This window comes from Phyllopteryx taeniolatus, chromosome 22 (genome assembly GCF_024500385.1).
Source record: "Phyllopteryx taeniolatus isolate TA_2022b chromosome 22, UOR_Ptae_1.2, whole genome shotgun sequence".
NCBI classification, from domain to species: Eukaryota; Metazoa; Chordata; class Actinopteri; order Syngnathiformes; family Syngnathidae; genus Phyllopteryx; species Phyllopteryx taeniolatus.
The window spans coordinates 2,268,837-2,296,319 of NC_084523.1; the positions used below are offsets into that span (position 1 = coordinate 2,268,837).

Below are 27,483 nucleotides of genomic sequence, written 5' to 3' on the forward strand. Positions count from 1 at the left end.
GTCTGCTTTGTTTTTATCTTTCTTTTTTTTCAATCATCATTTTAATTTCATTCATTATCATTGATACCCTTTTACTATAATCTTGTTAATTGTATCACTAATGTGTATGTGTGTATGTGTGAAGGCGGAAGGATGGACAACCCGGAGAAAGCGCACACAAGCGGAGAGGCAGTACATGTGAACTTCACACAGGAAGGCTGGCGCCGAGATTCGAACCATTACCCTCAGAACTGTGAGGCACTAGTGCTTACCACTAGTGCACATATTCCCAATTTGTGTTTTTATTTCACTTAAATTTTGAATTATTGCAATGTGCGCCAGTCTTTGAGCTTTTCTTTGTACTTTTTTGTACGAGAAGCTGGTGTTAGTTTTTGCACAGTTAATGCGTACTGACTTTTAAAACAGACAATATAAACTTACACATAGGATTTTACGTTTATTGAAAAAGAGACTTACAAATTTCTCTGTACAGACAATTCACAGTATAAAATAAAAGACTACACTGACATATTAGTTCTACAGCAGTGAGCACAGTAATCTTGACAATGCATATTTCCAGCATATTTCATAAAATAAAATTGCGTACTCGTAAATACAAAGGACAAAAATGTATTATTATATTTATTTACTTCTGATAATACAATAATATAATACAAATAGTGCTTTGGCGCTACGTAGAGCTATTGGATACAGAGAGAGTTGGCTGCATTCACAAGCAAGCTATTAGTGATTTAGCTGTCTCAGTGTTATTCTATTCGGCTCTTGAAATTGAACCAAAATCCACTTCTGTAGCTCCACTGGTGCCTCATAGGCTGGAGTCTTGCTCCGACACGGGACGGTAGCCGTTTTTATTCCTGCTGGAGTCTTCCTCCGGAGCAAAAATGGCCAGCAACCTCTCCTGCTCTCTCTTGGTTTTGGGCAAGTCCTCAGATGGCGTGATGAGCAGCTGGATGCGCTGTGGGAAGACAAAAAATAATAATACTGTGTGTAGTCAACAGATGCTGCTGTATATTTGTATTTTAAGAGGTGCATTACCTCCCTGAACGTCCCCTGGGTGGTGCTGATCTTATACACCATCCACAGGGGGATGCAGACCATGGAGGAGAGAGCCAGTAGCCAGCCAATCACATAGCCCCACCACGGATAAACATACTCGTTGTTGTATTTTAGGGGTGTGTATTTAATGAGGGAGAAGGCAAAGGTACCCTGGGGAGATAATCAGATGTGTATCAAATCTCACAAAATACAGGTACATGTGATTCTGTTTCAATGGAGCTTCATATTTTGTGCCATGTCCAACTAAATCCTCCAGGGATGAGGTTGAAACTCACAATACATGTGGCCGGGGTGAAGAACATCCAGCAGTACTTGATGTAAGGCCCAGGACGGTAGCCAATCATGTCTTCGATGTTGTCATAAAAGCGATCGGCGCCTGGAGAAACCCATTTGCGACAAGAATATTAGTTTTTTTGGATGACTAAATCACAATCATTTTCCATTTGATGGCGGCTTACCGTAGACCCACGCGATGCAAACCGTCTCAAAAAGGCCCATGAAGAGAAGACACATGCCACTAGCAGCGTAGTAATCAAAGAGCTGGAAGACGTACATCCCACCCTGTCGGAAACAACACACACAAACGCAATTCAATCCATATGTGCAGGCGCTAATCATTGACTATTATTAGAACACCCTTGTCAGCACTGTGGCATCATGTATTTGTGTGCAAGGGTCATTTCTCACGCTGATATACTGTAAACACTGAAAATGTGAAATAGTATTGCTGTATTTCTACTCAGTGTATAATACAGTATATTTTACCTATTGCATGTAGTTGGTGGACTTAGTACTCAGTGTATTATACACGAGGGTACTCAGAATAAGTAAGGAGTATTCAGCTTTCAGATGAAATTTCAGGATGAACCTAAAATGCACTATAATCTTTCCCTCTACCCTTTTGAATGCGCATGACGAAATGTTTTACGACATTTTGCACAACTTGCTGTTCTCTAACAAGGAGCCGAAAGGTGTTTGATCCATGAATGGATCAATACAATTCCTGGTTCAATTAGAATTGGTATTTAAACAGTTATCGTCATCATGCTGCTCCTAACCAAGACGAAGGTCAAATTAAGTTCACCTGTAAAGGTTCGATTGGGCATTTTTAGTTCACCCTAAAATTTCACCCGAAAGCCAAATGTCCCTAACTTTTTGTGAATGCTGATAGTTTCGACCAAAATTGGATGTTTTCCTGTATAAACTCCAGTGCATTCAATATGAATACTTTTTACAGTGTCATACTTTGTTATTAGGCATAGCTGCATTTCAAAATCAGAACTACATATTAGTGAGACTGAGGCCAAACCTTGGACTTGCTTGTACTTACAAAATGAAGACTTGTTGACACCTCTGCAGAGCATTCATGCTTCCAGCTGTGCAGAGGTGAAAACGTGTCATCTATATTGTGTTTTTTTTTTTCTCAGCAAAACACACAATGTAGACATAGTTAACCCTTTTAATATCCACCATCAGCAGAGGCTCCCTGCACTGTGAGCTGTAGATGGGAGTCCGAGGCCTACCTCCATGAGCATGATGAGGCCCACGAGGAAGGAGAGGAAGACCACAGCAAGGAGGAAGAGCTCCCGGCGGTTTTTGCGACGGAAGGTGGCGGGGTACATGTCGACGATGGCGGTCACGAGACTTTCCACGCACACAAACTCAAAAAAAACACAGCATCAGTGTAATCATTACAGGAGAACTTGAATTCATTCATTCACCGAGCAGCGCGGAATATTCTCACCTGACTGTCCAGCCCAAGAAAAACGATCATGATGAAGAAGAGGGCGGCCCACAGAGGAGAGAAGGGCATCATTGTCACAGCACGTGGGTAAGCAATGAAGGCTAAACCCGGGCCTGCAAAGCACAACCAACCAAAGTAATTCATTAAATATGCTATTATGTTATTGCTCTACAGCAGGTGTGCCAAACTCATTTTTGTCGCGGGCCACATTGTAGTCACGGTTTCCCTCAGACTGTTAACTGTTTAGTCACCTCATAATACTGTTACATACACACAACAAATTGATGGATACCTAGTTTTGAAATCAGAAGTCAAGGGTAATAGTTTGTTCAACTTAGTTACTGTAAACAGAAAATGCTTGCAATAGCTCAACAATCCTATTTATTATATATGAGAATTTGAGCAAGAATCATCTGTGTCAACTTATTTGCTTTCGCGGGCCACATAAAACGAGTTGGCGGGCCAGACTGGGCCCCCGGGCCTTGAGTTTGACACCTGTGCTCTACAGTATTCCCACCCATATCACACATGATGCAAAAAAATATATATTTTTTTTCACTGTATTGCTGTCAAGCCTCACCAGACTCCGCCACCTCCGAGATGGGAACGTTCTGCTCATAAGACATGAAACCCAAAATGGAGAAGATTGCAAATCCAGCCACGAAACTCGTGCCGCTGTTCAGAAAGCACAACGCCAGGCAGTCTCTGCAATACGGACAATTCGGAGGTGTTTTTTGTTTGTTTGTTTTTTTATCAAACCAGATGTTCAGAACGAATACACACGAGTGGAAACATCCTAACCTACCTGTAGCAGTTGTTGTTGTATTTGTTATAGCTACCTAGAGCTGTCAAGGAGCCTAAGCAAATAGCATAGGAGAAGAAGATCTGCGTGCCGGCATCCATCCAGACCTTGAAAAAAGCAAGTTATATACAAGTAAGAAGAGCATGTGGCACGTGGCCAGCGATGGTTATATAAACCAGAGGATGCCCCTGCACAATCATTCACTATTGCAGAGAGATGATGTGAAGCATCTGTTAATAGTCTTATTTACTTGGATACTTATTAAACCAAGCTTACGGGAACCAAAATACAGTACACCAGTTTTTTTGCCCTTTGTTTCAAAGCAGGCTTTTGACGACAGCTACGGAGCAAAATTGGTAGGGCCGTCCGCGACTCTGTCCCCTGTTTACAATCCCAGTGGCGTCCTGGCCCAGCATTTGATCCTCGGGGTCCCTGGCTCTTTTTTGCAGAGCGCAGATGGACGCAGCAGGCACCCCCCCCCCCCCCCCCCCCCCCCCGCAAAGAACCACGTGGAACCTGCATCTGGTGCATCCTCACCAACAGGCGGCACAACACCAAAGGACTCCCATTTGGGATTTTTGACTGGTAAGACATACACCATGTTTTCTTCTGTACTACTTCCAGTAGTCGCAGTACTTTTGTCCACATAGTGTATATTAAGTCTGGCATTTTGGTACCTGTGGGTCTGCCAGACGTCCCAAATCAGGATAGAGGTAAAACTGAATCCCAATTCCTGCACCAGGTAGGGTGAGTCCCCTCACCAGCAACACGATAAGCATCAGATAGGGGAAGGTTGCTGTGAAGTAGACCACCTAAATATCCCAAAAGATGAAGAAGAAAAAACAAAACAAAAAACACCAGCTGCGTCTCCATATTTGTCAATCTAAAAAAAGTGAATACAGAAATCAATCAATGGTACACTTTTCCCTTGCCACCCACTTTTCCTGTGGATTTAACCCCCTTCCAGATGCAGAAGTAGCACATGACCCAGGCGATGAACAGGCACAGGACCAGGTCCCAGTTGAGCGAGCCCATGCAGTCGATCCCCGGCGAGATCCTCAGCGCTCGTCTCCTGTCCAGACCAAAAGAAGTGTTACAGCCGTCACCTTGCAAATGTGGTCCACACATCACAACTTGAGGACTCACTCCCAGAACTCCATGACCGGAGAGGTAGCATTTTGGAAGAGTGTTTGGTTGATGGAGGTGTTTCTCCTCTGGAACTCCATGCAGTTTTCTGGAGAAGAAACGGTAGCAATGAAAGTCCTTTGGATGTGTTAATACTAAAATTAAATCGTCGTATTACCCGTGTTCCATGTGTTGTTGCAGGAAGACCAAGGTAGATCCCAGGTGAAGGAAAAAGACAGATAGAACATCCCCCAAGCCAGGACTATGATGTAGTAGAAGTTCAGCAGCGTCACTATCACTTGTGTGCCATAGCCGAGACCTGAAGAATATGGGCCATAAAAAAACACCAAATAATAATTTAAATTGAAAAATGTCACAAGACAATTTGGGTGTAATCTTCGATTTTGTTCATCAATTTCTAAATAGTATATATTTTTTCCTTTTTATCATTTATTTCATCTAATTATAGATCATGCTGTACTTATATACAGTGGATATACAAAGTCTTAACACTCCTGTTCAAAAGCCACTTTTTTTTTTCTGATATAAAAAAAAATAAACAATGAGACCAAGATACTGGGAATCATTAATAAGTCACAAAAAAATTGAAACGATTTATCTTGGTCTCAATTTTTAATATCACAAAAACCTAACATTTCAACAGAGGTGTGTAGACTTTTTATATCCACTGCACCATTATATGACTATACTCATATACTGCTATACTGGTAGCGTAACAATAATTTAAAACATGAATTTCCTTGAAATTACTACATATATTCTACTCGACTGGTCGAATAAAAAACACACAAAGAAGAACACAAATACCTAGATGCCGTGTCTCCTATATTGGTAGCATAAAACGCAAATTAACTCAAATAATAATAATACGAATACAAATATTACGAAATGTAATTATAAAAATTTGAACAAATAATACATTTGAATTATTTCTCGAAGAAGCTGTACCTTCAAACAAGGGGCTGATTTTTCTCCAGCAGGTGACGCCTCCTTCGCTGGTGAACTGGCCCAGGGCCGTCTCCAGGAAGAAGACAGGAACGCCACAGGCGAAAAGGAAGATGAGGTATGGGATGAGGAAGGCACCTGAGGAGTGGAGAAAGCAGACAGTCATTTATTTTAGAGTTCCATTTTAGAACTTTCAACTGAAAGTTAATCTCCAAGGGTCTCCTTTCCCCCTGATGGGTGGCCCGGGATGTTTGGCGGCGCGCTCACATTTCCGCCTCGCCGCGGGGACAGCTGCTGCGAGCGAGGAGCAACAACAGCTGTGTGACCCCGCTGGGCCCCAAACTTTGACCCTGACACCCCGCCGAGGCAGAGCGAGGCGAGTGAGCACACGCTGTTTCAAGACCCCCCAAAAAAGGGTAAAAAACATCTCTTTTAAGGACATTCCATGCAAAAAAGAAGAAGAAACTCTGGTAACAAAATATTGGGGTAGAACTAGTTAGATGTTTCTGGATTGACTGTGCATGGTGGGTTTCTTCGTTCTCTTCCACTCACCTCCTCCGTTCTTGTAACAGAGGTACGGGAAGCGCCACATGTTGCCCAGGCCGATGATGGAGCCTGCAACGGACAGGATGAACTCCACCTTGTTGCTCCACTGGCCCCTCTCCTCCATTTTCACCTCAAAGGGGGGCAGCGGCTCCCGTGCCTGGACGGCGGTGCCATTCTGGAGGCCCGCCTTGGCAGTGTCTCCTAAGGGATACAGGTAAAAAGAGGGAAATGTAATAATTATTCAGTGTACGTAAGCAACTAGGCATTGATGAGCTTACCCGTCATTGCACGTGTTGTATGCCTCACGCGTGTGCTTGCCACAGGTGGTTGACCAGTAAATGCTCAAGTTTTAGAATTTAAGTACAGCGTGGGGGGGTTGAGGAGGAGGAGGCGGGGGCTCGAAATGCTAAACTTAGGCCAGCCTCCACTGTCTCTGCCGTCATGTGGACGCTTAAGAGCAAAGTGCATCGCTTACACTTGACAGTCAAATTGATGGGGCCGGGCATAGCGGACCAACTTGAGTTGCGAGACCTGTTCAATCAAGGTTTCACTTGAATAGAACCTGTCTGACAAAATGAAATCAGCCAAAAGATGCAACAAAATACCACAATCCAACCAAATTCAAGAACAGATAAATAAACAGTAGTCCGGAAAGGGTTACAAAGCCATTTCTTTAGCTTTAGGACTTTAGCAAACCACGGTGAGAGCCATTAACCACAAATGGAGAAAACATGGAACAGTGGTGAACCTTCCCAGGAGCGGCCAGCCGACAAGAATTATCTCAGGAGCACGACGACAACTCATCCAGGAGGTGACTGAAGGAACCTAGGACATCTAAAAAACTGCAGAAAACGCTTGATTTCAGTTGTTGCTGCTGAGGGTGGCGTAACCACTTAATAGGTCGAGAGGGAATTTTATTTTTCACATAGGGCTATGTAACTTTTTATTTTTGTACTTAATAAAATCAATTAAAAACTGCAATTTTTGGTTGCTTTGGTTATCTTTTGTCTGATAGTTATTTGTTTTATGACCCTTAATATTAAAGTGGGTAAACTATGCAAAAAAAATAAATAAATAAAAAATTGAGAAGGGTGTCAAAAACTATTTCATGGCACTGTATGCGATTGTGTATTTTTGTTCGGTCGTATGTCATGAGATTATTCTTACATAAAATATGTGCCTTGGCTCAATTAAGCGTGGGAAACTAAGTTTGAATAATGTGACTTTATGGAAATAAATGCAATGTTTTGTTTTTTTTATGTCGCAGTCATACAACTAAGACACAAGGGGACAACATAACATGACGTAAACAAGTGCTTAGCACTAATTAAAGACGCCACTCTCTCGCTCCCCATGGTGACTCACTTAGGTGAAGACGGCAAAAGCGGCTGAAGCGAGTTTGCACCGGATTGTGTCAGAGGATAAGTTATGAGAAGACCCCCCCCCCCCCTCCTTCCCCACCACATTCCTTTCTGCAAAAGACAAAATGCTATCAATTTTTGTTACAGGGTGATTAAGGTTAAAATAATAAAAAAAAAGGCAAGAGCATCTGTAAACAACTGTTTGACTAGGAATAGTTTATTAAAAGGTGAGAAACGAAACATAAAAGCCACAATCCATTATTTTAATTGCTTTCAAGCTATATACATAATAATATAAATAATTCCACTACATTACAACCATTTCTTTTTACCTAACCAGGAGTCCTAAAGACAAGTCTGAAGGGCCGCACAAAAGGAAGAGTAATTTGTTTAAACATGACACGTGTCGGGAGTTTGACTGGTGATTGGTTATTGTAGAGTGGGAGATCTGGGAAGCAGCTGGTGGATGTTTCGGTCCAAGAAGGCTGTTCCTGTAAATATTTGTCTCTTGAGGTTTACGATACAGTAAGTTACAGAAATAGGCTTCCATGTTGAAGCTACTATACGAGGGCACTATTGCCATCCTGGACAATGCGTTTAAAGTCAATTTCTCAGGCCTCACATTGTGCTAACTGTTCTGGTGAGGCTCCTCCGTTGGGTTTAGATGTACAGCAGCGGCGCGGGACCACGAGGCGCCAGCGACCGCCAGCAGGCTCGGCGTCGCCAGCATCACCATGGTTTCCTCCGCCACCTCCACCTCGGCCACGCCCCCTCCCCGCCTCGATCCGACGGCCTTAAGGGAGCAGTCCACGCAGATGTAGTCTTCGTTCTCGGCCATTTCGCATGAGACCCCCACGCACACCTGGTGGAACCACTCGTCACAGCCGCCGTCGCACTGCACCCAGTCCACCTTGAACATGAAAAGGAAAATATGAAGGTGCTGTTGATCAATTGTGGGGGTGGTCTTGGTCTCATGATGTCATGATGAAGAGGACTGTTTCGATTTTCAATTCGAATTGAACCTTGAAATTTTTTGGGCATAGCCGTCCAGCCCCTTGTTAGAGAACAAGTTGTGCAAATCGTACCATAACACTGAACAGTTGCATATCGTTGTTGTCGAGCGGCTGCCCCGTATGTCCAAATATGGTCAATTTCACATTATGTCCACAAATCGATACTATCGGTCTGTCCCCACGTCGTCTGTTATTATTAGGCATTATTAACCAATGTAAAGTGGTTAAAAAAAAAAAAATAGCTTTAGAACAACTATTAACCCTCTTGGACACTTGAACTGAGACATCTTCCTTACGCTGCGGGAGCTGTATGGCATTATGTTGCCTCAAGATTTTGGGGTGGTGTTGTGTTGATGTTGGTGCACAACAATACGTGATAGTAATAAAAGGTACAAGACCAACTTGAACAATGTGGTGTTAAGTAATTCAAGCAAGATGTTTTTAAAAAAAAAAAAAATAAAGTTCACCTGTAAAGGTTCATCCTGAAATTTCACTCAAATGCCCAATATCCTGAACTTTTTGTGAGTAGTGTACGTCGCAAAAGCAGTGATTTCCACATTTTTGACATTTTGGATCCGAGGCAAGGTGCAAAGATTTTGCCTCACCTGTACAACTCTTCATGAAAAAAGCGTGAGAGAGAGCTAGAAATGCTGCACGTGCGCAAGGATGTCAGATTCATGTTATACGTCACAACCCTATCAGAGCTTTTAATTGGCCCAGCGCTGAGGTAGGGAGGAGTCATTGGTTTAGTATGTTTGTTTGTAAGTATGCAGTTTATTACAAATTATTTTGCGGACCCCAAATAACAGCTTACAGAACCCCAGGGGTCTGGGGACTCCAGTTTGAGAACTGATGACATCTAGCGCAACACTATCACAAATAAGTATAAATCAAATTCTGTCTGTGCGGCGAGCCCACCAAATTCCACAGCTCCGATTGGCCCCCGCAGACTGGCCACTTGTTAACTGCGCCACCGGGCACCTCCCGTAAGGGCCGCGCCGACTTTGCCTGTTAATACGTTATGTGTAACTCTCATTAAGGTGTTCCAGTGCTGCTATCAGCTGTAAAGTTCCATGATGTTCATTTGGGGAAAGTGTTTGCGATTAACCCAAAGCAACCTCAACGACAAGGTGAACATGTGTCAGGTGAAATTATCGAATAGAACCCAAAAAGCCCACTGAGCATGTACATCAAGAGTCCCGTAATATTTGTTACATTAATTGAGCTATTTTTAATAGCTTTTAAAATGAGAATAAATTCTCATCAAAATTAAATATTGCACATACCCATTTGAACTTTTCTTTGTGAGCATATACATGCATTAATGACCTGACCTAATTGGTCCTTTAAAAAACAAAACAAAAAAAAAAAATAAATTTTTTTTTTAAAATGGTGATCTTTGAGCACCGAAGTTTGTCTGGGTTGTTCAGGATAAGCACTCGAACTCATGCATGTACTGGACTATGCAATTTAATGGTCAATAGAGGAACTACTTACAATAATACAGTTAAGTATAAACATTGTGTAAAATGTTGCTAACCTCACATGTTCACCTCTGACCTCTGTTAACATGTAAACCGTCGATGTGTCTATCATTCATCTATAACGTAGACAAGATCAACGTGATGTGCTGTCACATGGAATATTGACCGTGATTCAGTGTTTCCCACCCATGTCGTAAAGGACGTCCTCACCTTGTCTTTACACGGTCTCTGGCAGTTTTTAGCTGCGCACACGGCGTTTTCGTCGTTAGAGTCTTCGGCGCCAGACCACTCGTACTTGGAGGGAATGTCGAGAATCTTCTTCTCCTTCCTCTTCTCCAGCCCATCCCTGATGGCCTCTGCCTTAGCAGCTGCTTTCTCCTTCCGCTTCCTCTCCTTCTCCTCCTTGGCCAAACGTTTGGCCAGCTGCTTCATCTCCCTATTCTTATCCAGGCCCAGTTTTAGCTTCTTCTTCTTGGGTTTGCCCCCAAGGCCGAGCTCCAGGCCGGCCCTTTTCAGTTCCTTGGATTTGGACGGCCGCATGCCCCCCAGTGTCCCGGCCCCGCCTGCGGAGGACATCAGCATGTGGTGGTGGTGGTGCTCGGCTCGCTCCAACTTCCGCTTCCTCTTCTTCTCTGAATCCTTGATCTTGATTTTCAGAGACTTTTCCATTGGACTGTCGTCAGGCTGTGGAAAAGAAAAGGGACCAATTACACCCCATTTGAGTGGTCCTCAACCCTTTTTGTGCTGTTGACCAGTTTCAGGTCAAGCGATATTTTAATCCTATTTATATTGGCGGATACATTGCAGACCCACCAATAATAGGTTCAAATCCCTGGATATTCTGCCTTCTTTTTAATCCCGGCTTGTTTGTGAATGTCAGGTGTTTGGTCACCACGTGCCGACACAGTTTTGAAGGATTCATTCGTGAGCTTGTCGCCACATATTACGAAAAACGGGCTTGGTGCGTGAGAATCACCTGCGTCGATAAACCCATATTTTAAGCAGGACTGCTGGTATTTTTCTTAAAAGTAGCTTTCTTTTTCTTGAAAGTCGTTGGCTCTTTTCCTTCTGTCTCATTATTTGGCCTTGCCCCCTTTCCAAGTAAGATTTGTTTTTACTAATATTTGATACTTTCTGGGGAAAAAGACTGATGATCGATAAAATATTCTTTGTTTAGTCTCTCTGTGCTCCGGTTTCCTCCCACATCCCAAAAACAAGCATGGTAGGTTGATTGAAGACTCTAAATTGCCCGTAGGTGTGAATGTGGGTGCGAATGGTTGTTTGTTTATATGTGCCCTGCGATTGGCTGGCAACCAGTTCAGGGTGTACCCCGCCTCCTGCCCGATGATAGCTGGGATAGGCTCCAGCGCTCCCGCAACCCTTGTGGGGATAAGCGGGTCAGATAATGGATGGATGGATGGATGGATAGTCTCAATGTGCAGCCCAGTACCAAATGGCCTGTGCGTGGACCAGTGTTTGCCCAATTAGACAAAAATTAAATCAACTACAATCTGGCCGGAGGTCCAGCTGTGCTTACCTCCATAACCTGTAGGAATCTGTCCTCTAAGGGGGGATGCGTGGCCTGTAAGATCCTCCAGATGTGCTGAGTCTCATCCAGGGACACCTCCAGCAGGTCACCCAGCATCATCAGCTCCTCCAGCTGGGCCTTGGCTTGCGGAGACAGCTCCAGCACTGGCGGCTCCAGACTGCGAGGTATCAAAGGAGTCTTCCTGGGCTGCTTTCTTGGCGTTCCCACATCTGGAATATGCATTTTTATTTGACTATTTTCTGTCGTCTATCTTTGAGAATGACTAACAGAAAACAGCGAAGCCTCACTTTGTACAACAGACTTAGAGGCTGAAGAGTATGCGTGTTCAGTGCAGAACGAGGGCGTGGCAGTCGGCCACATGTGACTAACCACCTCCTCTGACTTCACTGGGATCTCGTCATCGCAGAAGAGGTAAGGCTTAACTTCCCCTGGATCCTGGAACCACAACATTAGGTATCATTAGATGTAGGTGGAACTAAGGCGTTTATGTTTACCTCTGATTGATTTAACGCCCAGTTTTACCTTCATGTCGTAACCGTACGTCTCCCTGATGTCCTCATCCGAGTCAGTCTCTTCGTCGTCATAGTCCACAGACGGGCGAGGCGAGGTGGCTCTGCTGAAGCCTGACTGCTGGAAGGTCTGGATGTGACCCTAGAGAGACAACAATGAAACCAAAATGCGCTGTAAGCTTTACAGGTAAAATTAGAGAAGAAAAATGAACTGCACCAGAAAAGGTTACAGTGCATCTTAGGTGCATAGTGTCTCACCTGCAAGTCAGGGTTTGCTGCGGCTTTTTGCAGCTCGGCGTTGATGATCTTCTCAGTCTTCTCCCGTGCAGCTTGCTCCACCATGCGCTGGCTCAGCACGGACAGCTTCGCGAGGGCGGACGACAGCTCCTCCGTGGCCAGAGCTCGACGTGCCCGGTCCTGGTAGCAACGTTGACAATTAGTTCACGAAGGAACCCCGGATTTTTTGGGCATTTACAGGTGTGGTTGTCAAACTCGGGTCCCTCTATTCCAGGGCGTCCGCAAAATATTTTGCAATGAATCATTAATTTAATATAATTTTAATAAAATTGAATAACGAGGACCGCCACGTCAACAACAACAAAACTGTACTAAACCAGTAACGGCTCTCAAACTTAGCTTTGGGTCAATTATTAGCTCTGATATGATTGTGATAAATCATCACGTAAGTCTGGCATCCCTGCATGAATATATATTGTTTTTATTTTTAGAAAAAAACTTATTACTACAGGAAAAATAAAATCCTAATGTTTTTAACAACAAAATACTATCCTATTTTTGGGAGAGTAAACATCTTTTCAAGAATAAAGTGCGTAATATGATGACAATAAAGGCAATTTTTGAAATTCGTTTGTTAAGATATGACTTCTTCCCTCAAACTTTGACTTGAATATCATATCTGGACTTTTTATTGAAAAAAAATACATTCTGATAAGGCTGACTTTTTTCCCCCTTTATTCTCATAACTACCATTTTTTCTCTAAAAAATATGAACTTATTGGAAAATTATCTTTTTCTTGAGAAAAAAAAAAGGCAATGTTTTAATTCCTATGGCATCTCGGGGTATACGTGGTAGTTTCGATGACACTGGGATTATGAAGGGGTCGACCCAAAACGTTTGAGAGCCCTTGATTTACAGTGCGTACCTGCCAGCTCATTGCCCTCTCAGTTAAACACTGGAGGGCCTCTCCTTCTGGTAGTCGCACAGGAAGCTTCTGCAGCGACACCAGCAGAGACAGGATGGTCTCTAACCTCGGCCGCCTGGACCGTTGACACAGCGGGCACAGAAATTTGGAGTCCTTGCTATTGCTCTGCCAACCGACGCCGAGCTTCTTCTGCGTTCCCGTCTTAGGGAGAGGCACGCACACCCCGTGGAACCAATCCTTGCACAGCTCGCACTGCAGCATGAAGCCGCTGGCCGTCTTCCGGCACAGGCAGAACTTAACTTCCTCGATGCGGTCGGCCATGGCCATCTTGGCCAGGTTGGCGGCGCGCAGGGAGTGGATGGCCTCCACCTCTTTTTGCTCTTTGGCCTTGAAGGCGGCGACGACGGTGGAGGGTTCGCGCGCCTCCTCGAGGCTCTCCTCCAGGTCACTCAAGGTGTCGGGGTCAAAGCCTCCTCGCTCCTTCTCCATGAGCTCCCTAACTCGTTTCCTCTTGCTTTTGCTGTTGCCGTACACGCCGATGTCCAAGCGAGGACTGAGAACCTGAAAAGAACATATGAAACATCCCAGGTGGTACTTGGTTTCCTACTGAGTTCTGTTCCGATGCCACAACCTATGTCACAACTGATAAAGTAAAAAAACATGTGCTTCATCTTGGAAAATAATGTCCATTTTGTCAAAACGAATGTAAACATCCTTCATAAATTAACATTTTAAATGTTCAACAATTTAACCTAAAATGAGCCATGAAAGAGCATGTCGGTTTCAAGCTACTTGGAGCCCACCTGATGGAAGAATAACCTCATTCTTCAAATGTGTGATATCGTGGGGCTGTGTAACAGGTCGGTATATTCAATAGTTACTTTTGAGGTTGAAATTTCATCAAAAGTTTTGGCTTTTTAAAGATGAAGGCATAGTTCTTCCAGCCTGCCTGCCCGCTATTTCAGCAACTCAACTCGGCTTTTTAATATCATTTTAGAAAGGAATTACAAAAAATAAATAAATAAAAAATGCCTTGAACTGATCGACAATATCAATTATTATCCGAGCCCTAACTTGAGATGCGACATCTCACCTGGAGTAGTGTGTATGTGGAGTTTTTCTTGAGAAAGGTGCGGCCAGTCCTCTCCCTCCAGGCTCGCGCGGAGGCCACCTGAGACTCCACCTGGGCCAGCGGATCGAGACGAACCGGGATGGAACGACCCCGAGCCAGCAGGCTCTCCAGCTGCTCCAGGTAAGCATAGGCACTACCACTCTGTGTGTGGATACAATGGTCTTTGTCACAGGTCCAATAACTCAATCATTCCCAAGAGCAGTGATTCCTGAATTATCCAATTTCATTTTTTTGTATTTATTTAAAAAAAATTATGTTTGTTCATCTATGTCTGAGACGTACAGTGACAGAGAACTATTAAATGTTCTTCCACTGGGTGGCAGACCGCACCCTGTCACGAATAGTGAAAATCTCAAAGTACTTGGAGACAAAAAGGTTTGTAATTGCCTATAGATTCTATAACAGGGCAGCTAAGCATTTTTTGTGTCCTCCCCTCAGTTCGACATAGGTGCTTGGCACCAAGATGCCACCAGAGGGCGCCAAATCAATATTTTTATGAGGCATGATTTTGGCTTGAGCCATAAAAACAGTTAAAAAGATTTTTTGGGGCGGATAACGGAGGATAGGTTCCTCCTCCCAAAAATTGGCGACAATGCAACTTTGCGAATGCAGAACCGTGAATATAAGGGGGCTCACTGTAAACCTTTTGTGCCATTTTTGTTTGGTGGTGTGAGATTCTTCTCATGTAAAATGTGTGCTTATGCTCAATAAGAAGGATGGGAAGCACTCAACAAGAGTGAATTAAAGTCTGTACCTGAATAGCATCCACCTTGGCAGTCCAGTCTTTGGCTTTTTGCAGGGCCTCTCGTAAAGCCAAAATATTAGGTAGGTATGCTGGAATGTTCCTGGCTTCCACCACGATACTTTCCAAGGTCACCATGCTGTGTCGAGGCCTTTGTTTAAAGACAAATAAGCAGGAGTGAGCAACACTGAACACTTGGTACGGAAAAAGTTATCTGTGCGCGATTAAGTGCATAACAATACCTGGCCTGCAAGCAAGCGCGGGCCTTGTCCTCCCATTTCTCAGAGACTGTGAGAATCTCCTGTAGTTCAGCCATGGCCTTCTCCACAGCGTGGTGGGGAGCCAAGCCCACACCAGAATCGATCAGCCGCTTCATCAGCTCCAGGGTGACGCGGTGGGGCTCCGTTAGGGTGAAACGCACCTTAAAATGACAGTAGAAGTCACTTTGAGAGTTCACCTTTACAACTATGTTATTTAAAAAAAAACAAAAAAAAAAAAGGATTCTCAACTTTTTGGCTCCAGGGACCCCTAACAGGATAGACATTATTCTAAGGACCCCCTCATAACACCAATGAACATGTGCACCTCTATGATGAATATAATAAATGGCGGAACGGTGGACGACTGGTTAGCACATCTGTCGCACAGTTCTGAGGAACGGGGGTTCAAATCCCGGCCCCGCCTGTGTGGAGTTTGCATGTCCTCCCCCGTGCCTGCGTGGGTTTTCTCCGGGGACTCAGGTTTCCTCCCACATGCTAAAAACATGCGTGGTAGGTTAATTGAATTGACTCTAAATTGCCCGGATGTATGAATGTGAGTGCGAATGGTTGTTTGTTTATATGTGCCCTGCGATTGGTTGGCGACCAGTTCAGGGTGTACCCCGCCTCTCGCCCGGAGATACCTGGAATAGGCTCCAGCACGCCCGCGACCCTAGTGAGGATAATATAATAATGACAATATTGTTTTATGATCAATCCATCCATTCTCTGTAGCGCTTATCTTCACGAGGGTCGTGGGTGTGCTGGAGCCTACACCAGCTGATTAGATTTAAAATTATGTTTAACAATTTGAGAACATAAAGGTTACTTCGATGCTGACCTCATCGAGCCAACGGGCCTGCTGGAGCTCCTGTTTGAGGCGGGGAAGCTCCGGTAGCTCCACATCTAGGCCGCTACCCAGGTCCAAAAGGGCCTGCAGCTTGGAGGAATCGGGCAGCTCGTCCGCCAGCGCGATCTGAGCTCGCTCATGGAAGTCTTCCACATTCTCCAGTAACTCCTGTAAAGATGTGTGAGTTACACAACAAAAAACCTCTTGGTCCAAACTTGGCTTTTTTTTTTCTGTTACTTCACCACTATCAAAACTACACAATCTTGGTGATTACAAACGGGGATGGACCTTGACTTGTCTGGCCTGGCTGATGATGCAAGGCAGCCTGTAAAGCTGCTCCACAAAGGCCTTGAGCTCGTCCACAGTCAGCTTACTGCGGCTCCGACTGCTCTCTGAACGCAAGCGGCTGCTGTGGGTGGAAAAACAACCACTTAGCGCCCCTTAAAGGCACAATTGTCTTGCTTGTGTGCATGGGCATCACCTTACCTATGTCTCTGCTTGCGGCTGAGCAACATCTGGGCAACAGAGGAGCAGGTCTCGGCCTCTTTGACCATTTCTCTGAGACGGCGGAACAGAGAATTCTCCGGATACTTCCTGTCCTCTGCATCTTCCAGCAAAACCTTGAGCTCAATTAGATCTATGTGAAAGACACACGGCAATTAAACACAAATACTAAGCAGTGTTTCCCAATATTAATTGATCCAAGGCACATAATTTTACATTGGAAAAAAAAATCTCACAGTACACGACTAAACAAAAATGTCACAAAAAATACAGTTGTATACAGTATACTGAAAAAAATGATTATTTCGCCTGAATGTACTCACAAATTTACTGATTGTGAAATTGGGGCATGCTCAGGTTTTGTTTAGAGATGTCATTTCAGTTGTTTAGGACCATGATATAGTGAGAGAGCTTTTGCCCAAACACCAAGCGTTACGGAGTCAACTGGGTTGGGTCCCCGTTGAAAGTAAATCCCCAGGGAAGGTAACTTTCATTTGTCTTGGCTTGAGCTCACCTTTTTGTCGTTTTTTTTTTTTTTAACCACTACTCATTCTAGGACCTTCCCCTGGGATCGAATTTTATCCAGGATCCAGTCGGATTGAGTTCTTTTCCAGTATTTATCCATGACAATACCTCAAACTGTGCCATGACTTATTCAGTTGTATGCATGTCACCAGGAGGATGCACAGGTTAATTGTATATTCTGCTATCTCGCGGAAGACCATTTACTTGCTCTGCATGTCACTATAGATCGCTGGCATAGATAGATGAACAAAGATACATTATTTTTGTCATCATTTGTTGACCAATTTAATGAAATTGGATAATTTCCCGCAGCACAGATGTTGGGAATCACTAATGTAGAAGTTAGGAAGAAACCTTTCTTGTTCTTCTGGTCTGCAACCAAGGCCTCGTTGATCCTTTTTGCCCAAGTGTCATAGGACTGCGCACGATTCTTCACACCATACAGCATGGCCGGAAACTCCTCTGGATCATAGCGATACCTGAAAATAAAAACATTTACTGAAGCTTTGCTGGATACGACAAAAGCAGTGCAAAAAAAATATGGAGCGCTTACCTGAGGCACTTGTTGCTGAGAGGGCAGTCGCAGAGATCTTCTGCATGGTGGAGACAAACCAGCCGATCAGGACAACAAGAGCAGGTGAGGGCGGACAGGAAGCAGGTGGTCTTGCACTTGTGGCACTGGCGCTCGTCGTCGGGGACCAGCTCAAAAACTTCCTGCTCTGTTGACAGCACCCCCTACAGGCCAAGGAGAACAACTACTTTTTCATGTTGTTATTCCATCTGCAAAGTGCAAACGTAATGTCTTCATGTCGTAATGTCTTCATGAGACTAAATTTAGCTCCTCCCTGACATACTGTACAAAGCTTGCCTTTCGGTCGAGATGTTTTACTTCAACATACTCCCTTGATTTTGTGGTGTTTCAGAATGAGCACAAAAAAAAAAAAAAAACGCAAATAGGTGAGTTTTTCAGCAAATAGCAATAGATAGGTGAACAGGTGAATTCGTGATTCGTGAACCACAAACGTTCAATAAATGACTTACCATGTCCTTTATTGCCTTTCTAAGCTTAGTCTCCTCATCCATCATTTCCCCCATCTCCTTGACGACGGCCGCGGCCAGCTCCACGTCCAGGCTCTCCGGATCAGCGGACATCTTGCACAGCAGCTCGTCGTGCGAGAAGACGCAGTAGCGGCGCAGGCGTCGGTAGTGGGCCACACACTGACGGCCCATGGGTAACTGGGAAGGACAAATCCACATTCATATTCGGATTCATCAGCCACTCGTTAATAGGGAAGTCATTGAGCATTCGTATAAATAGAGGAACCATTACCCAGTCAGCGGTGCAGAAGTTAACAGCCTCTGCAAAATTGTATCCCTGGTTGAATCCACTGTGGTAGGCTCGCGGAAAGGTCACCACAAACTCCCCTGCGCACTGATTGGTCCTGTACACCTACAAAGGGAATATAGCACACATACATGTCGCTCAACATTCAAGAAAAGTAGGATTGCAAAACAAACAAAAAGTTGGAAACTTTTCATGGTAATTAATGTGAATAAACCAGGAATTCATAAAAAACTGAAGGTTGGCTCTTAATAGGGAGCGTGAATATAGTTGGGGAAAATTCATTTTCGCATTATCTGGACTCCAACAACCACAATACATGTAAAATGTTTGTTTATGACAAAAGAAAATGTTTATATTTATGCTCGAATATGACACTTTTCTAAAATTCCCCAGCTTAATTTCCCATATTTACAGCGAAATGTCCACCTTTTCGCAGTTCTAATGAGAATTCGCTAGTGTGAAGTCTAGGTCACATACAGGCACACCGTGCTCCATGAGGACGTTGGGGTTCATGATGGTGACCAGCTGATGGAGAAGGTCCGGCTGCGATTGAAACAGCTCCGGAGCCAACTTTTTCATGACCGCCTCGAGCTGCTCTGCGGCGGACGCCGGCACTCCATACCAGGTCTTGGGTTCTCCCCTGAAGACAAAAAGAGGAGTTTCAACCTTCTGGAACAGGCGACTGTGACTTGCGTATTTACCAGAATCTCACCAATGTAAGAAATTAATGGAGTAACTCCAGTGGTCCTCAATGTGCCAACAGAAGGAGGAGAAGCACATGCCGACATAGAGCCAGGGCACCTTCATGCCTGAGATGTCCACATTGATATGAGTGAGCACCGACTGCTCCAGCACTGGCATGTTGTTCAGATTCCAGCCGGAGTTGGCGTACTCCTAAAAGGAACAGTAAAAGATGTTTATTATTCACCATTTGTATGCACTTTACTTCTTCAACTGAACAGTCATTTTCAGAGAGTGCAAAATAAATGTGTGTTTTCTATGGATGCGTTAATACAGTATTTCCCAAACACTGAGCCTAGGCACATACAGTGAACCTTGGTATTTGTGAATTCAGCTATATGCAAGTTTTGTTGTTGTTTTTTTGCGGGAACGAATCCTCTGTTAAAAAAAAAACCTCACCTTTTCACTGTTTTTTTATTCCCCTCAGGCCAAAGCCATGCGACATCTCAAATAAAAATATTGCTTTGGCGCTATCTTGTGGCATCTTGGGGAGTCAAAGAATTCTGCTATTCGCAGCAGGGGTCAGGAGAAACACTATTTTACAAAATCACATTCCACATCACACCAAACAAAAATGTCTGAAAAAGTATATGAACTCAAATAATGATGATCTCGATTTACGCACAAATTTACTTTCTCAGTGTGAAATATTTCTCTTGTATATATGACAACAGGTGGACACACAGGTTGATTGAAACTTCTGCCAACGAGTCCGAAGAGCGTTTGCTTTGCATTTCACCATACGACGGCTATAGATGAACAAAGATGCTTTATTTGCAGTCATTCGATCAGTTTCAGCCCAATTAAGTGAAATTGGATAAGTTCCTGCTGCCCACCTGATGATGTCTCATAGTGCAATACTGTGAAAGGGTTTGGTGAAATTCGATTATCTCTCGTGTCACACTTAGACACATCACACTAATAACTGCTTTAATCTACAAATAAAAACTGAATTTTTACCTGCAACATTTTTTTTTCCGCACGCTCCTATTTGCAAACAGTTGTTTTTTTTTTTTTTATCTACAAGTGAAACAGATCCGTTCGCTCACCTCTTCGTCTCCCAGTAGCCTCCTCTTGCCGTCTCTGACAGGGAATCCGCTGCCCACGTCCTTCGAGCTGATGTCGGCTCCGTACTCCACGATGACGTCCTCCTCGATGCTGCTTACCAGACGCCAGAACTCTTTCTCCACCAGCTCAGTGGGCACCATCTGTGAAATTAAAACCGTCTATTTGTCAGTATATACTGTATGACAGACACGATATCCATCGTGAAACTTGAATTTTTTCAAGTTCGGTGTCTTTACATACGTGGACTGGCATGTTGAAATAGTCCGACTTGAACTGGTCTGCCATCTCTCCAAAGCTCTGGAGTGAGTATTCCCTCACAGCCTGCTCAAAGCCAAAAGCCTCTCTGGGCTTACTGCACTCCTGCAACGGGGGGGGGAGAAAGAGAGGATTGTTTATGAAACAAATTCAGGAGGGAAATCAACCTGAGCAGTTGTGTTAGGTGTACCTCTGCCACACACTTGGGGCAGCGCCAGTCGCCTTTGGGCACATCGTGCAGAGGCGGAACCAGGCAGAAGGTGTGGTAGCTGTCGTCGCAGCCATCGCACAGCAGCAGGCGGTCCTCCTCGTCGCCGCGTCCGCACATCAGGCAGAAGTAGAGGTCAATCTGGGTGAGCGTTACATTAAGTTAGTACAGCAGAAATTAGATGTGACCAAATCGCAGTCTGACGCTCACAAAGTTGACTTCGAGCGTCTCCTTGCGTGGTTTCATTTTGATGGCGAAGGCTTGAGCTCTGAGGTGCCGATGCTTCTTGTTGTAGCCGTCGCCTAACGCGACAGGGAACAAGCTTAAGCTATTGGTTGCATTTGAAGAGGGGAATAAAAAAATGCAGGCCAATCCAAATGTCTCTTACCTGCCGACACAATTTCCAAGTCCACCATCTTGGGACTGGTACCAAAGAGTTTGAGGCCTTTGGGATCTTTGTTTTCCCTCTAGAGAGAGAGAGGATTAATAAATTAACAATAAATTTCCTGTTCTACTTAACTTGCCTAGTGCCTAGCAATTGGATGTAAACATGTTGTGCCCTCGTGTACACATTTCAGCAACGTTTTTATGGTTGGGTTTGGGGCTTAAGGCGATTTAGGATGGGTTAAGGTTAGGATGAGGGTGGGTTAGGCTTAGCGGGAAACATTAACAACACCACAATTAAGGCACATCTTTTCCCGTGTGGAAGCAGTCGGGTGTGTTCTACAGAAATACAACAGCCAATCATAGTGCAACAATGTGTGTCTCGGAGCCAGTAATATTCGAGCAGGGCGTGTCCTGCTCAGAATCTATGTGGGAATCCTAATAACGCATCCATCCCGTGGGTGGCCAGTACTGTCCCAACACTAGTGAGTAGTGTATATCCTTATCGGTACCCACTTCCGATTTAAGTCTCCTTGAGCGTCTTTCGGCCAGAGGACGTTCTTTTATCTGCGCTGCATCAAGCTCCCTGTCTTTGTCTTTGTCCTCGTAATCCTCTTGTTCATCCTCCTCCACTGCGTCGTCGCCAACTCCCTCGTCCACCTCCTCGCCATCATCTCCCTCCTCGTATAGCTGCTGGATGCCCTAACCGGAAAGCAGTAAGTGAGGATTTAAATACAAATGGCTGAAAAACGGAATTTTCAAAAAGAGGATTTATGGATCGCCCTTACAGTCAGAGTGGCTCCCGACTGGAAGAGCTCATAGGGGTAAAGGATCCTCTCATAGTGGGACCGCAGGAGTGAGCCGGTGCCTTTCCCTGGCGGGAAGCCCATTCGACTGCTCACTTTGGACCACCTCTTCTCTTTGCAAACGGTCTCAAAGCCACCTTCGGATGACACAACCTGAACGCATGCAAAAATAAAGTTGCATTTTAGTCAGAATAATCATAGAATCCTCCATGGAAAAGACTCCTGGCTTACCTTGCTGAGTTGATATAAGTCCAGGACCTTTCGCTCCACATGTGGGAAGCGAATTTTGGATCCTTGCAGCTCCCAGAACTTTGCGATTTGATCCAGGAAGTTGAGCTTCACTCGAGTGAGTGCCTGGACCCAATGGAGAGCAAAACTAAAGTGAAGGACAGCACGGGAGGCAAATACTACCCACCAATCCCCATCGTCTTTATCTTCCTCATGCGTTGAAATACACAAGGACGAGTGGGAGAATTTGGTTAATTGAAGCATTAAGTGCTGTTATAAATACACAAAACTGAAAACTGTCATCTGTGTTGCACAATGTAACACTGACACTCTCCATCCAGCCATTTTCTATGGTGGCTGTCCTCTGACACTATTTACAATATATGTATTGTAATCTAAGTTTATTGTGGTGTAGTTTCCACTGGATCATATTAGAGAGGCTTCTAGTACAGTAATATATTACATAGAATTACATAAGGAAGGGTCTCAGCTCATCTCTAAGGACTTGGGCTTTGAAACCACAGGGTCATGGCTCAGGTCCGGCTCCGAACTCGATGTAAAAAAAACATTTTTTTTTAAATAAGGCAACTAGAGATGCTAATGTGCACCCTCACTATGATGCAGTGCAGTTTTAAACCACCAAACTGGGACATTATAGTGTTTGTATATTGCATATACCTTGAGATGGTCTACCTACATTGTGACTGATGTGTATAGTAGTTTCCTTGAAAATAAAAGCCCATAAAAGCTAGAGACACACATCCAAGTGAACACCTTTGTCACGATGATAAACTCACCTCAAGTTCATTCAATCTTTGTACTCGAGGAGTGAAACGGAAGTGACGCACGTCGCACGCAAACGGAGGCTGCCAATCCTTGTAGAAAAAAAAATACAATAACAAATAAAACATTTGTCATAAAAGTAAAAGAGAGGCTTAATCACGATTCAATATGAGTTATAGTGTACACTTGAACTAGCAAGCGACACACGACGTTTTAAGTTAGTCGTAATAGTGACTTTGAACTGTGGTCCGTCTGAGCTGCCCACGTTTTCATTGCTGTTCTATTTTTTTTTTGTTCTTATTAAAGGCACTCTTTCGTCTAAAAACAATAATAATACATTACAGAAAATGAATATAGTGCATAACGGTTGCTTTCAGAGGCCTACACACTACAAAAATATCGTGAGGCGTGACTTTGCTACCTGAGGCCCAACGTCGAGTTGACGTAGCTAACGTAAATTAGCTAGCCGAGTACATAAAATGTGACTTCAATTTCACACAATTTTCCATCTTAAATAAGCATTTTTCTCCGGGGGAGGGGGGTTGTTAATATAAGACTACGCTATGCAACATAATTTGAAGGCGTTTGAGTGGTGATGCAGACAACTAAACCCTTGTGTGACCTCTAATTGGCGTGATGGCAAGTGGTCATGTTTTTTTTTCCTTCAAAAAAACAGGCTGACATGGGGGGGGGGAAACACATAATACACAATCCCTCCAAATAATTAATGTTTTTTTTTTTTTTTTTACGTGGATGTTTTGAAGTTTACCTCCGGGGGTCTGATCTTGCATATGCCAGTTTTCTCGGCGATGGGTCGGATCTTGTTGATAAATCCAAGGGGGTCCGAGAAATCCTCCCAACTTGGCTCAAAAACGGGACATTCGGGCGGGGGTACAAACTCACCGATCGCAGACATGTTTGGAGGTATTTTGTTTGTCTGTTTGTTTTGTCCCCGTGAGAAGTTTATTAATTGTGTTATAGTAAATATTCCCAAGTTGCTTTCACCAGGCCATGATTGGATCCAAATGTTCCTCGTCGCGGGGAACTTCCTCCATCATCTTCCTCGGAGTAAACAGCGTCAATGACGTTGAGTATAGGAGATGTAATGTTGATATTTTGAACGTTGCTCCAGCCTGGATTCATGCAAAACGATGATTTGTGGAGCTTTGTCGCCTCTCCTACAGCGGACAGAGGGCAGTGTCAGTCCAAAACGCCATCACGCCTCTTCTCTCACGACGGAGACGAGGAGACGACTTTATCCACTGTTTGATTGCAAAACACACAAGTTCTTGGTGATACAAAGAACACAATCCAGGACGGCGACGTAGCTGTGGGTGCTAACCTAGCTCCGTGTGTGGATCTGTGGAACACATGATCTCTTCGCGATGCTGCACTTCCAATCGAACGTACTCACGCCAAACAATGTACGGCCATTCAAGGTATTCCAATGTTACTGATAAAGGCCATCATTTTGCTCTCAAATAGGTAACTGTCGTACATTGTTGACTGATGTCTTTACTTGCTTCCGCCATTCATTGACGCGTACGGGAAACTAGCATTAAAGGGCTAATTTGGTTAGCTTAACTTCCGAGCGTTGCGCAGCTAACGCTGGCTAAAAACGTCGCTTTACCAGGGTTAATTTGACTTATTATTATGACGAAAGCTTTACTCGTCTTAATAAAAATGTGAAAAATGAACTGTTATATTTCTTGGGTCACTTTATACTAATTTAACATCGCCTGTCGCTGTTGTTGTCACATTAGCCGTGTTAGCGCCTCTTAGCGACGTGGAGTTGTCATTGACGCGAATAAATGCTTAAAAGTCGAGAGAGAAAAAACTACACGTTGCTGCTTCAAAATAAAAGAAAACGTGTTCAAAATACTTATTTTTATAATGATTTTATTAAATATACTTAAAATGTCAAACAAGGTACAGTTTGACAACCAGATTAATGGTACAACTTCAATAACTACATGTATAATATATATATCTAATAATAACTGTAATGCTACATCTTTGGATAGATAGTTAACATAGAAAAAAGAGCATCAATGGTAAAAATGACCTTAAAGATTGATATTTCATGCTTGGTCTTCATAACATCACATAACACCAACACTTAACACCCAAAATACACAAGAAAAAAATAGATGCAATAAAAATGCTTTTAAAATGTAACAGGTGATTGTATATGATTTGAAATCTGACTTATATAGTACTACAAATTAAATGCATTAAACTTGTGAAGGAGCTGAATTGCATTTCTTCAAATTGGTATTTAGTAGTCATCATGAAACGGATACTCGGGATGGTCGGCCCACCTGTTGAATAACAAGGAAAACGTGAATTATTTATTAATTAGAAGACTATAAATGACCAATTATGCACTTTTACTCACATGAGGAGCTCCACAAAGCGAATATTCTTGTTCAGACCCTCAATGGTCTTCATGTCCTCTTCGGAAAGGCAGAAGTCAAAGATCTGCAACAGACGGTGCAGCGCAGGATTTGAATTTTTTTTAAGACTCTTAATTATACACCCGAAATTATAAAATGGCCAAAACAAACCTGGAAGTTCTCCCTGATACGAAGCGGGCTGAAGCTCTTTGGAATGACCACAACTCCCTTCTGCACATTAAATCTGAGGGCGACCTGAGCTGTAGTCTTCTTGTACTTATTAGCCAGCGACACGAGAACTTCATCCTCCAACAGTGGCGGGCAGGCTAAGTTGACCCTGTCGGGAAATTCAATTTATATTTCTAAATCATAACCATTTTTTTTGTTTTTGTGAACAAAAATGCATTTTCAGGAAGACATGGATGATCGATTGGGACGGGTCTGCAATACCAGGATGGATCTCTGGATGTCCCCAATGGGCTGTATCCCACAATGACAATGTCTTTCTGCCTGCAATACTCCAACAACTTTGGCTGAGTGTAATAGGGGTGGCATTCAACCTGAGAAAATATGTGAATTTACTGAGTGCTTTGTATTGCGTTCATCAGCATAGAAGTAATATTACCAACACAGTTAAATCTGGTGACATATTTTTAGTTTTATGTAATCTATTATATTTGTTGAGTAAGATTGTTAACATTGGACTTGTTTTTGCAATCATTTACCTTCTTCACTAAGTGTCTTTTTGTATTTACTGTACATATTTGTACCTGATTTGAAACCGGTTTGTGTTTCAGTCCCGGTTTGTTGAGGATCAACTCCAGCTGGCGCTTGTTGAAGTTGGATACCCCGAGAGATTTCGCCAGCCCGGCGTCTTTGCAAGCTTCCAAAGCCTTAGATAGACAATTTGAGCAAACAAAATGCAAAAAGGTGTTCCTGACTTTGAGTAAATATGAGCAATTCACTTGCCTGGTAATACTCAGTAATACTGTTGCATTTCGATGAAGGGATTCATTGTTATTCTCACCTCCCAAGTCGCACAGAGGTCTGTGTCATGATAAATGTACTTCCCTTCCTCGTCCCTCGGGTAGAAGGTCTCTCCTGGCTGCAGAAAATCAAATCAAGATGACGATGTTTTGCTCCTTTCGCATATGAATCAAAATTGGCATTCTGCAATGGCCATTGCATTTGTTGCATTAAATGCAAGTGTACCCTGAACGCTGTGGGCATCTCGACGATGTATAGATCGACATATTCCAGCTGTAATGTCTTCAAAGTTCTCTCGAGAGCAGGTCGGACCAGTTCTGGTGGATGGAATGTGTTCCAGAGCTGCAAAACAGTCCATTGTTGACAGGCAAAATTTATTCATGCAAGATGTGTGAACACCCACTATTCGATTGCAAACCTTTCCACAGTAGAAGATGTCTTCTCTTTTTACAGTTCCATCTGCTATTTTGTCCCGAATGGCTTGTCCCACCTCATGTTCGTTGACATAAACCAACGCTCCATCAATATGTCTGTATCCTGTCTCAATTGCCACTTTTACAGCATGATATGCAGTGCCTTCAGGCGTCTGTGGGGGGGGAGGGAAGTCAATGCATAGTGGTGTAATTTGAAGTTATTTAGGGGAAAAAAATATTCCTTAAGAATTTCCAGATGTGCAGTGCAATGTTTCTTACCGTGCGGGGATCTGCGTAAGTACCCAGTCCTATTACAGGCATGCTCATCCCGTCGCAAAGAGGAACAGCGTGACTCCCAGGTGTCCAATTCATATTTACCAAATTGTGAATTAGAAAATGCACGGATGGATGGATGGATGGCTATTACAATTTCCCAGCTCTCCCACACTGAAATGTGTTAATTATCGTAAGAACCCCGTGGTGCGTGCCCTTTGGCCACACTAAAACTCCACCCAGGTACAAAGAGCGACAATGTAAATAT

At 43.7% G+C, this 27,483-nt stretch overlaps 3 protein-coding genes and 1 long non-coding RNA gene across 4 annotated transcripts; 1 reads left to right on the plus strand and 3 right to left on the minus strand.

The window, feature by feature from the left end:
* Window positions 1–423: 423 nt before the first annotated feature.
* Window positions 424–6,668, minus strand: LOC133472267 (sodium- and chloride-dependent GABA transporter 2-like). Its single transcript, XM_061762851.1, has 15 exons — window positions 6,518–6,668; window positions 6,246–6,440; window positions 5,697–5,831; window positions 4,906–5,046; window positions 4,749–4,836; window positions 4,542–4,674; window positions 4,280–4,414; window positions 3,606–3,709; window positions 3,381–3,505; window positions 2,801–2,913; window positions 2,580–2,717; window positions 1,515–1,617; window positions 1,332–1,432; window positions 1,036–1,206; window positions 424–955 (listed from the first exon to the last, which is right to left on the minus strand). Exons 1-15 carry the CDS (start codon window positions 6,522–6,524, stop codon window positions 806–808), a joined length of 1,839 nt encoding a protein of 612 aa, XP_061618835.1. The 5' UTR covers window positions 6,525–6,668; the 3' UTR covers window positions 424–805.
* Window positions 6,669–7,801: 1,133 nt separating this feature from the next.
* On the minus strand, window positions 7,802–24,161 carry kdm5a (lysine demethylase 5A). Its single transcript, XM_061762842.1, has 29 exons — window positions 23,916–24,161; window positions 23,161–23,238; window positions 22,367–22,489; window positions 22,118–22,288; window positions 21,846–22,031; window positions 21,334–21,412; window positions 21,156–21,247; window positions 20,928–21,086; window positions 20,723–20,842; window positions 20,464–20,622; window positions 19,386–19,567; window positions 19,151–19,313; window positions 18,659–18,778; window positions 18,370–18,564; window positions 17,882–18,063; window positions 17,683–17,807; window positions 16,786–16,936; window positions 16,588–16,708; window positions 16,291–16,467; window positions 15,435–15,613; window positions 15,205–15,343; window positions 14,412–14,591; window positions 13,319–13,879; window positions 12,414–12,572; window positions 12,169–12,297; window positions 11,934–12,081; window positions 11,635–11,855; window positions 10,308–10,781; window positions 7,802–8,510 (listed from the first exon to the last, which is right to left on the minus strand). Exons 1-29 carry the CDS (start codon window positions 24,060–24,062, stop codon window positions 8,229–8,231), a joined length of 5,202 nt encoding a protein of 1,733 aa, XP_061618826.1. The 5' UTR covers window positions 24,063–24,161; the 3' UTR covers window positions 7,802–8,228.
* Window positions 23,931–26,317, plus strand: LOC133472269 (uncharacterized). Its single transcript, XR_009786664.1, has 3 exons — window positions 23,931–24,070; window positions 24,155–24,585; window positions 25,955–26,317. It is a non-coding gene; the product is annotated as an uncharacterized LOC133472269 (long non-coding RNA).
* Window positions 25,029–27,465, minus strand: LOC133472268 (aldo-keto reductase family 1 member D1-like). Its single transcript, XM_061762852.1, has 9 exons — window positions 27,222–27,465; window positions 26,948–27,115; window positions 26,755–26,871; window positions 26,570–26,647; window positions 26,313–26,435; window positions 25,993–26,102; window positions 25,714–25,879; window positions 25,545–25,627; window positions 25,029–25,467 (listed from the first exon to the last, which is right to left on the minus strand). Exons 1-9 carry the CDS (start codon window positions 27,312–27,314, stop codon window positions 25,425–25,427), a joined length of 981 nt encoding a protein of 326 aa, XP_061618836.1. The 5' UTR covers window positions 27,315–27,465; the 3' UTR covers window positions 25,029–25,424.
* Between the last annotated feature and the right edge of the window lie 18 nt (window positions 27,466–27,483).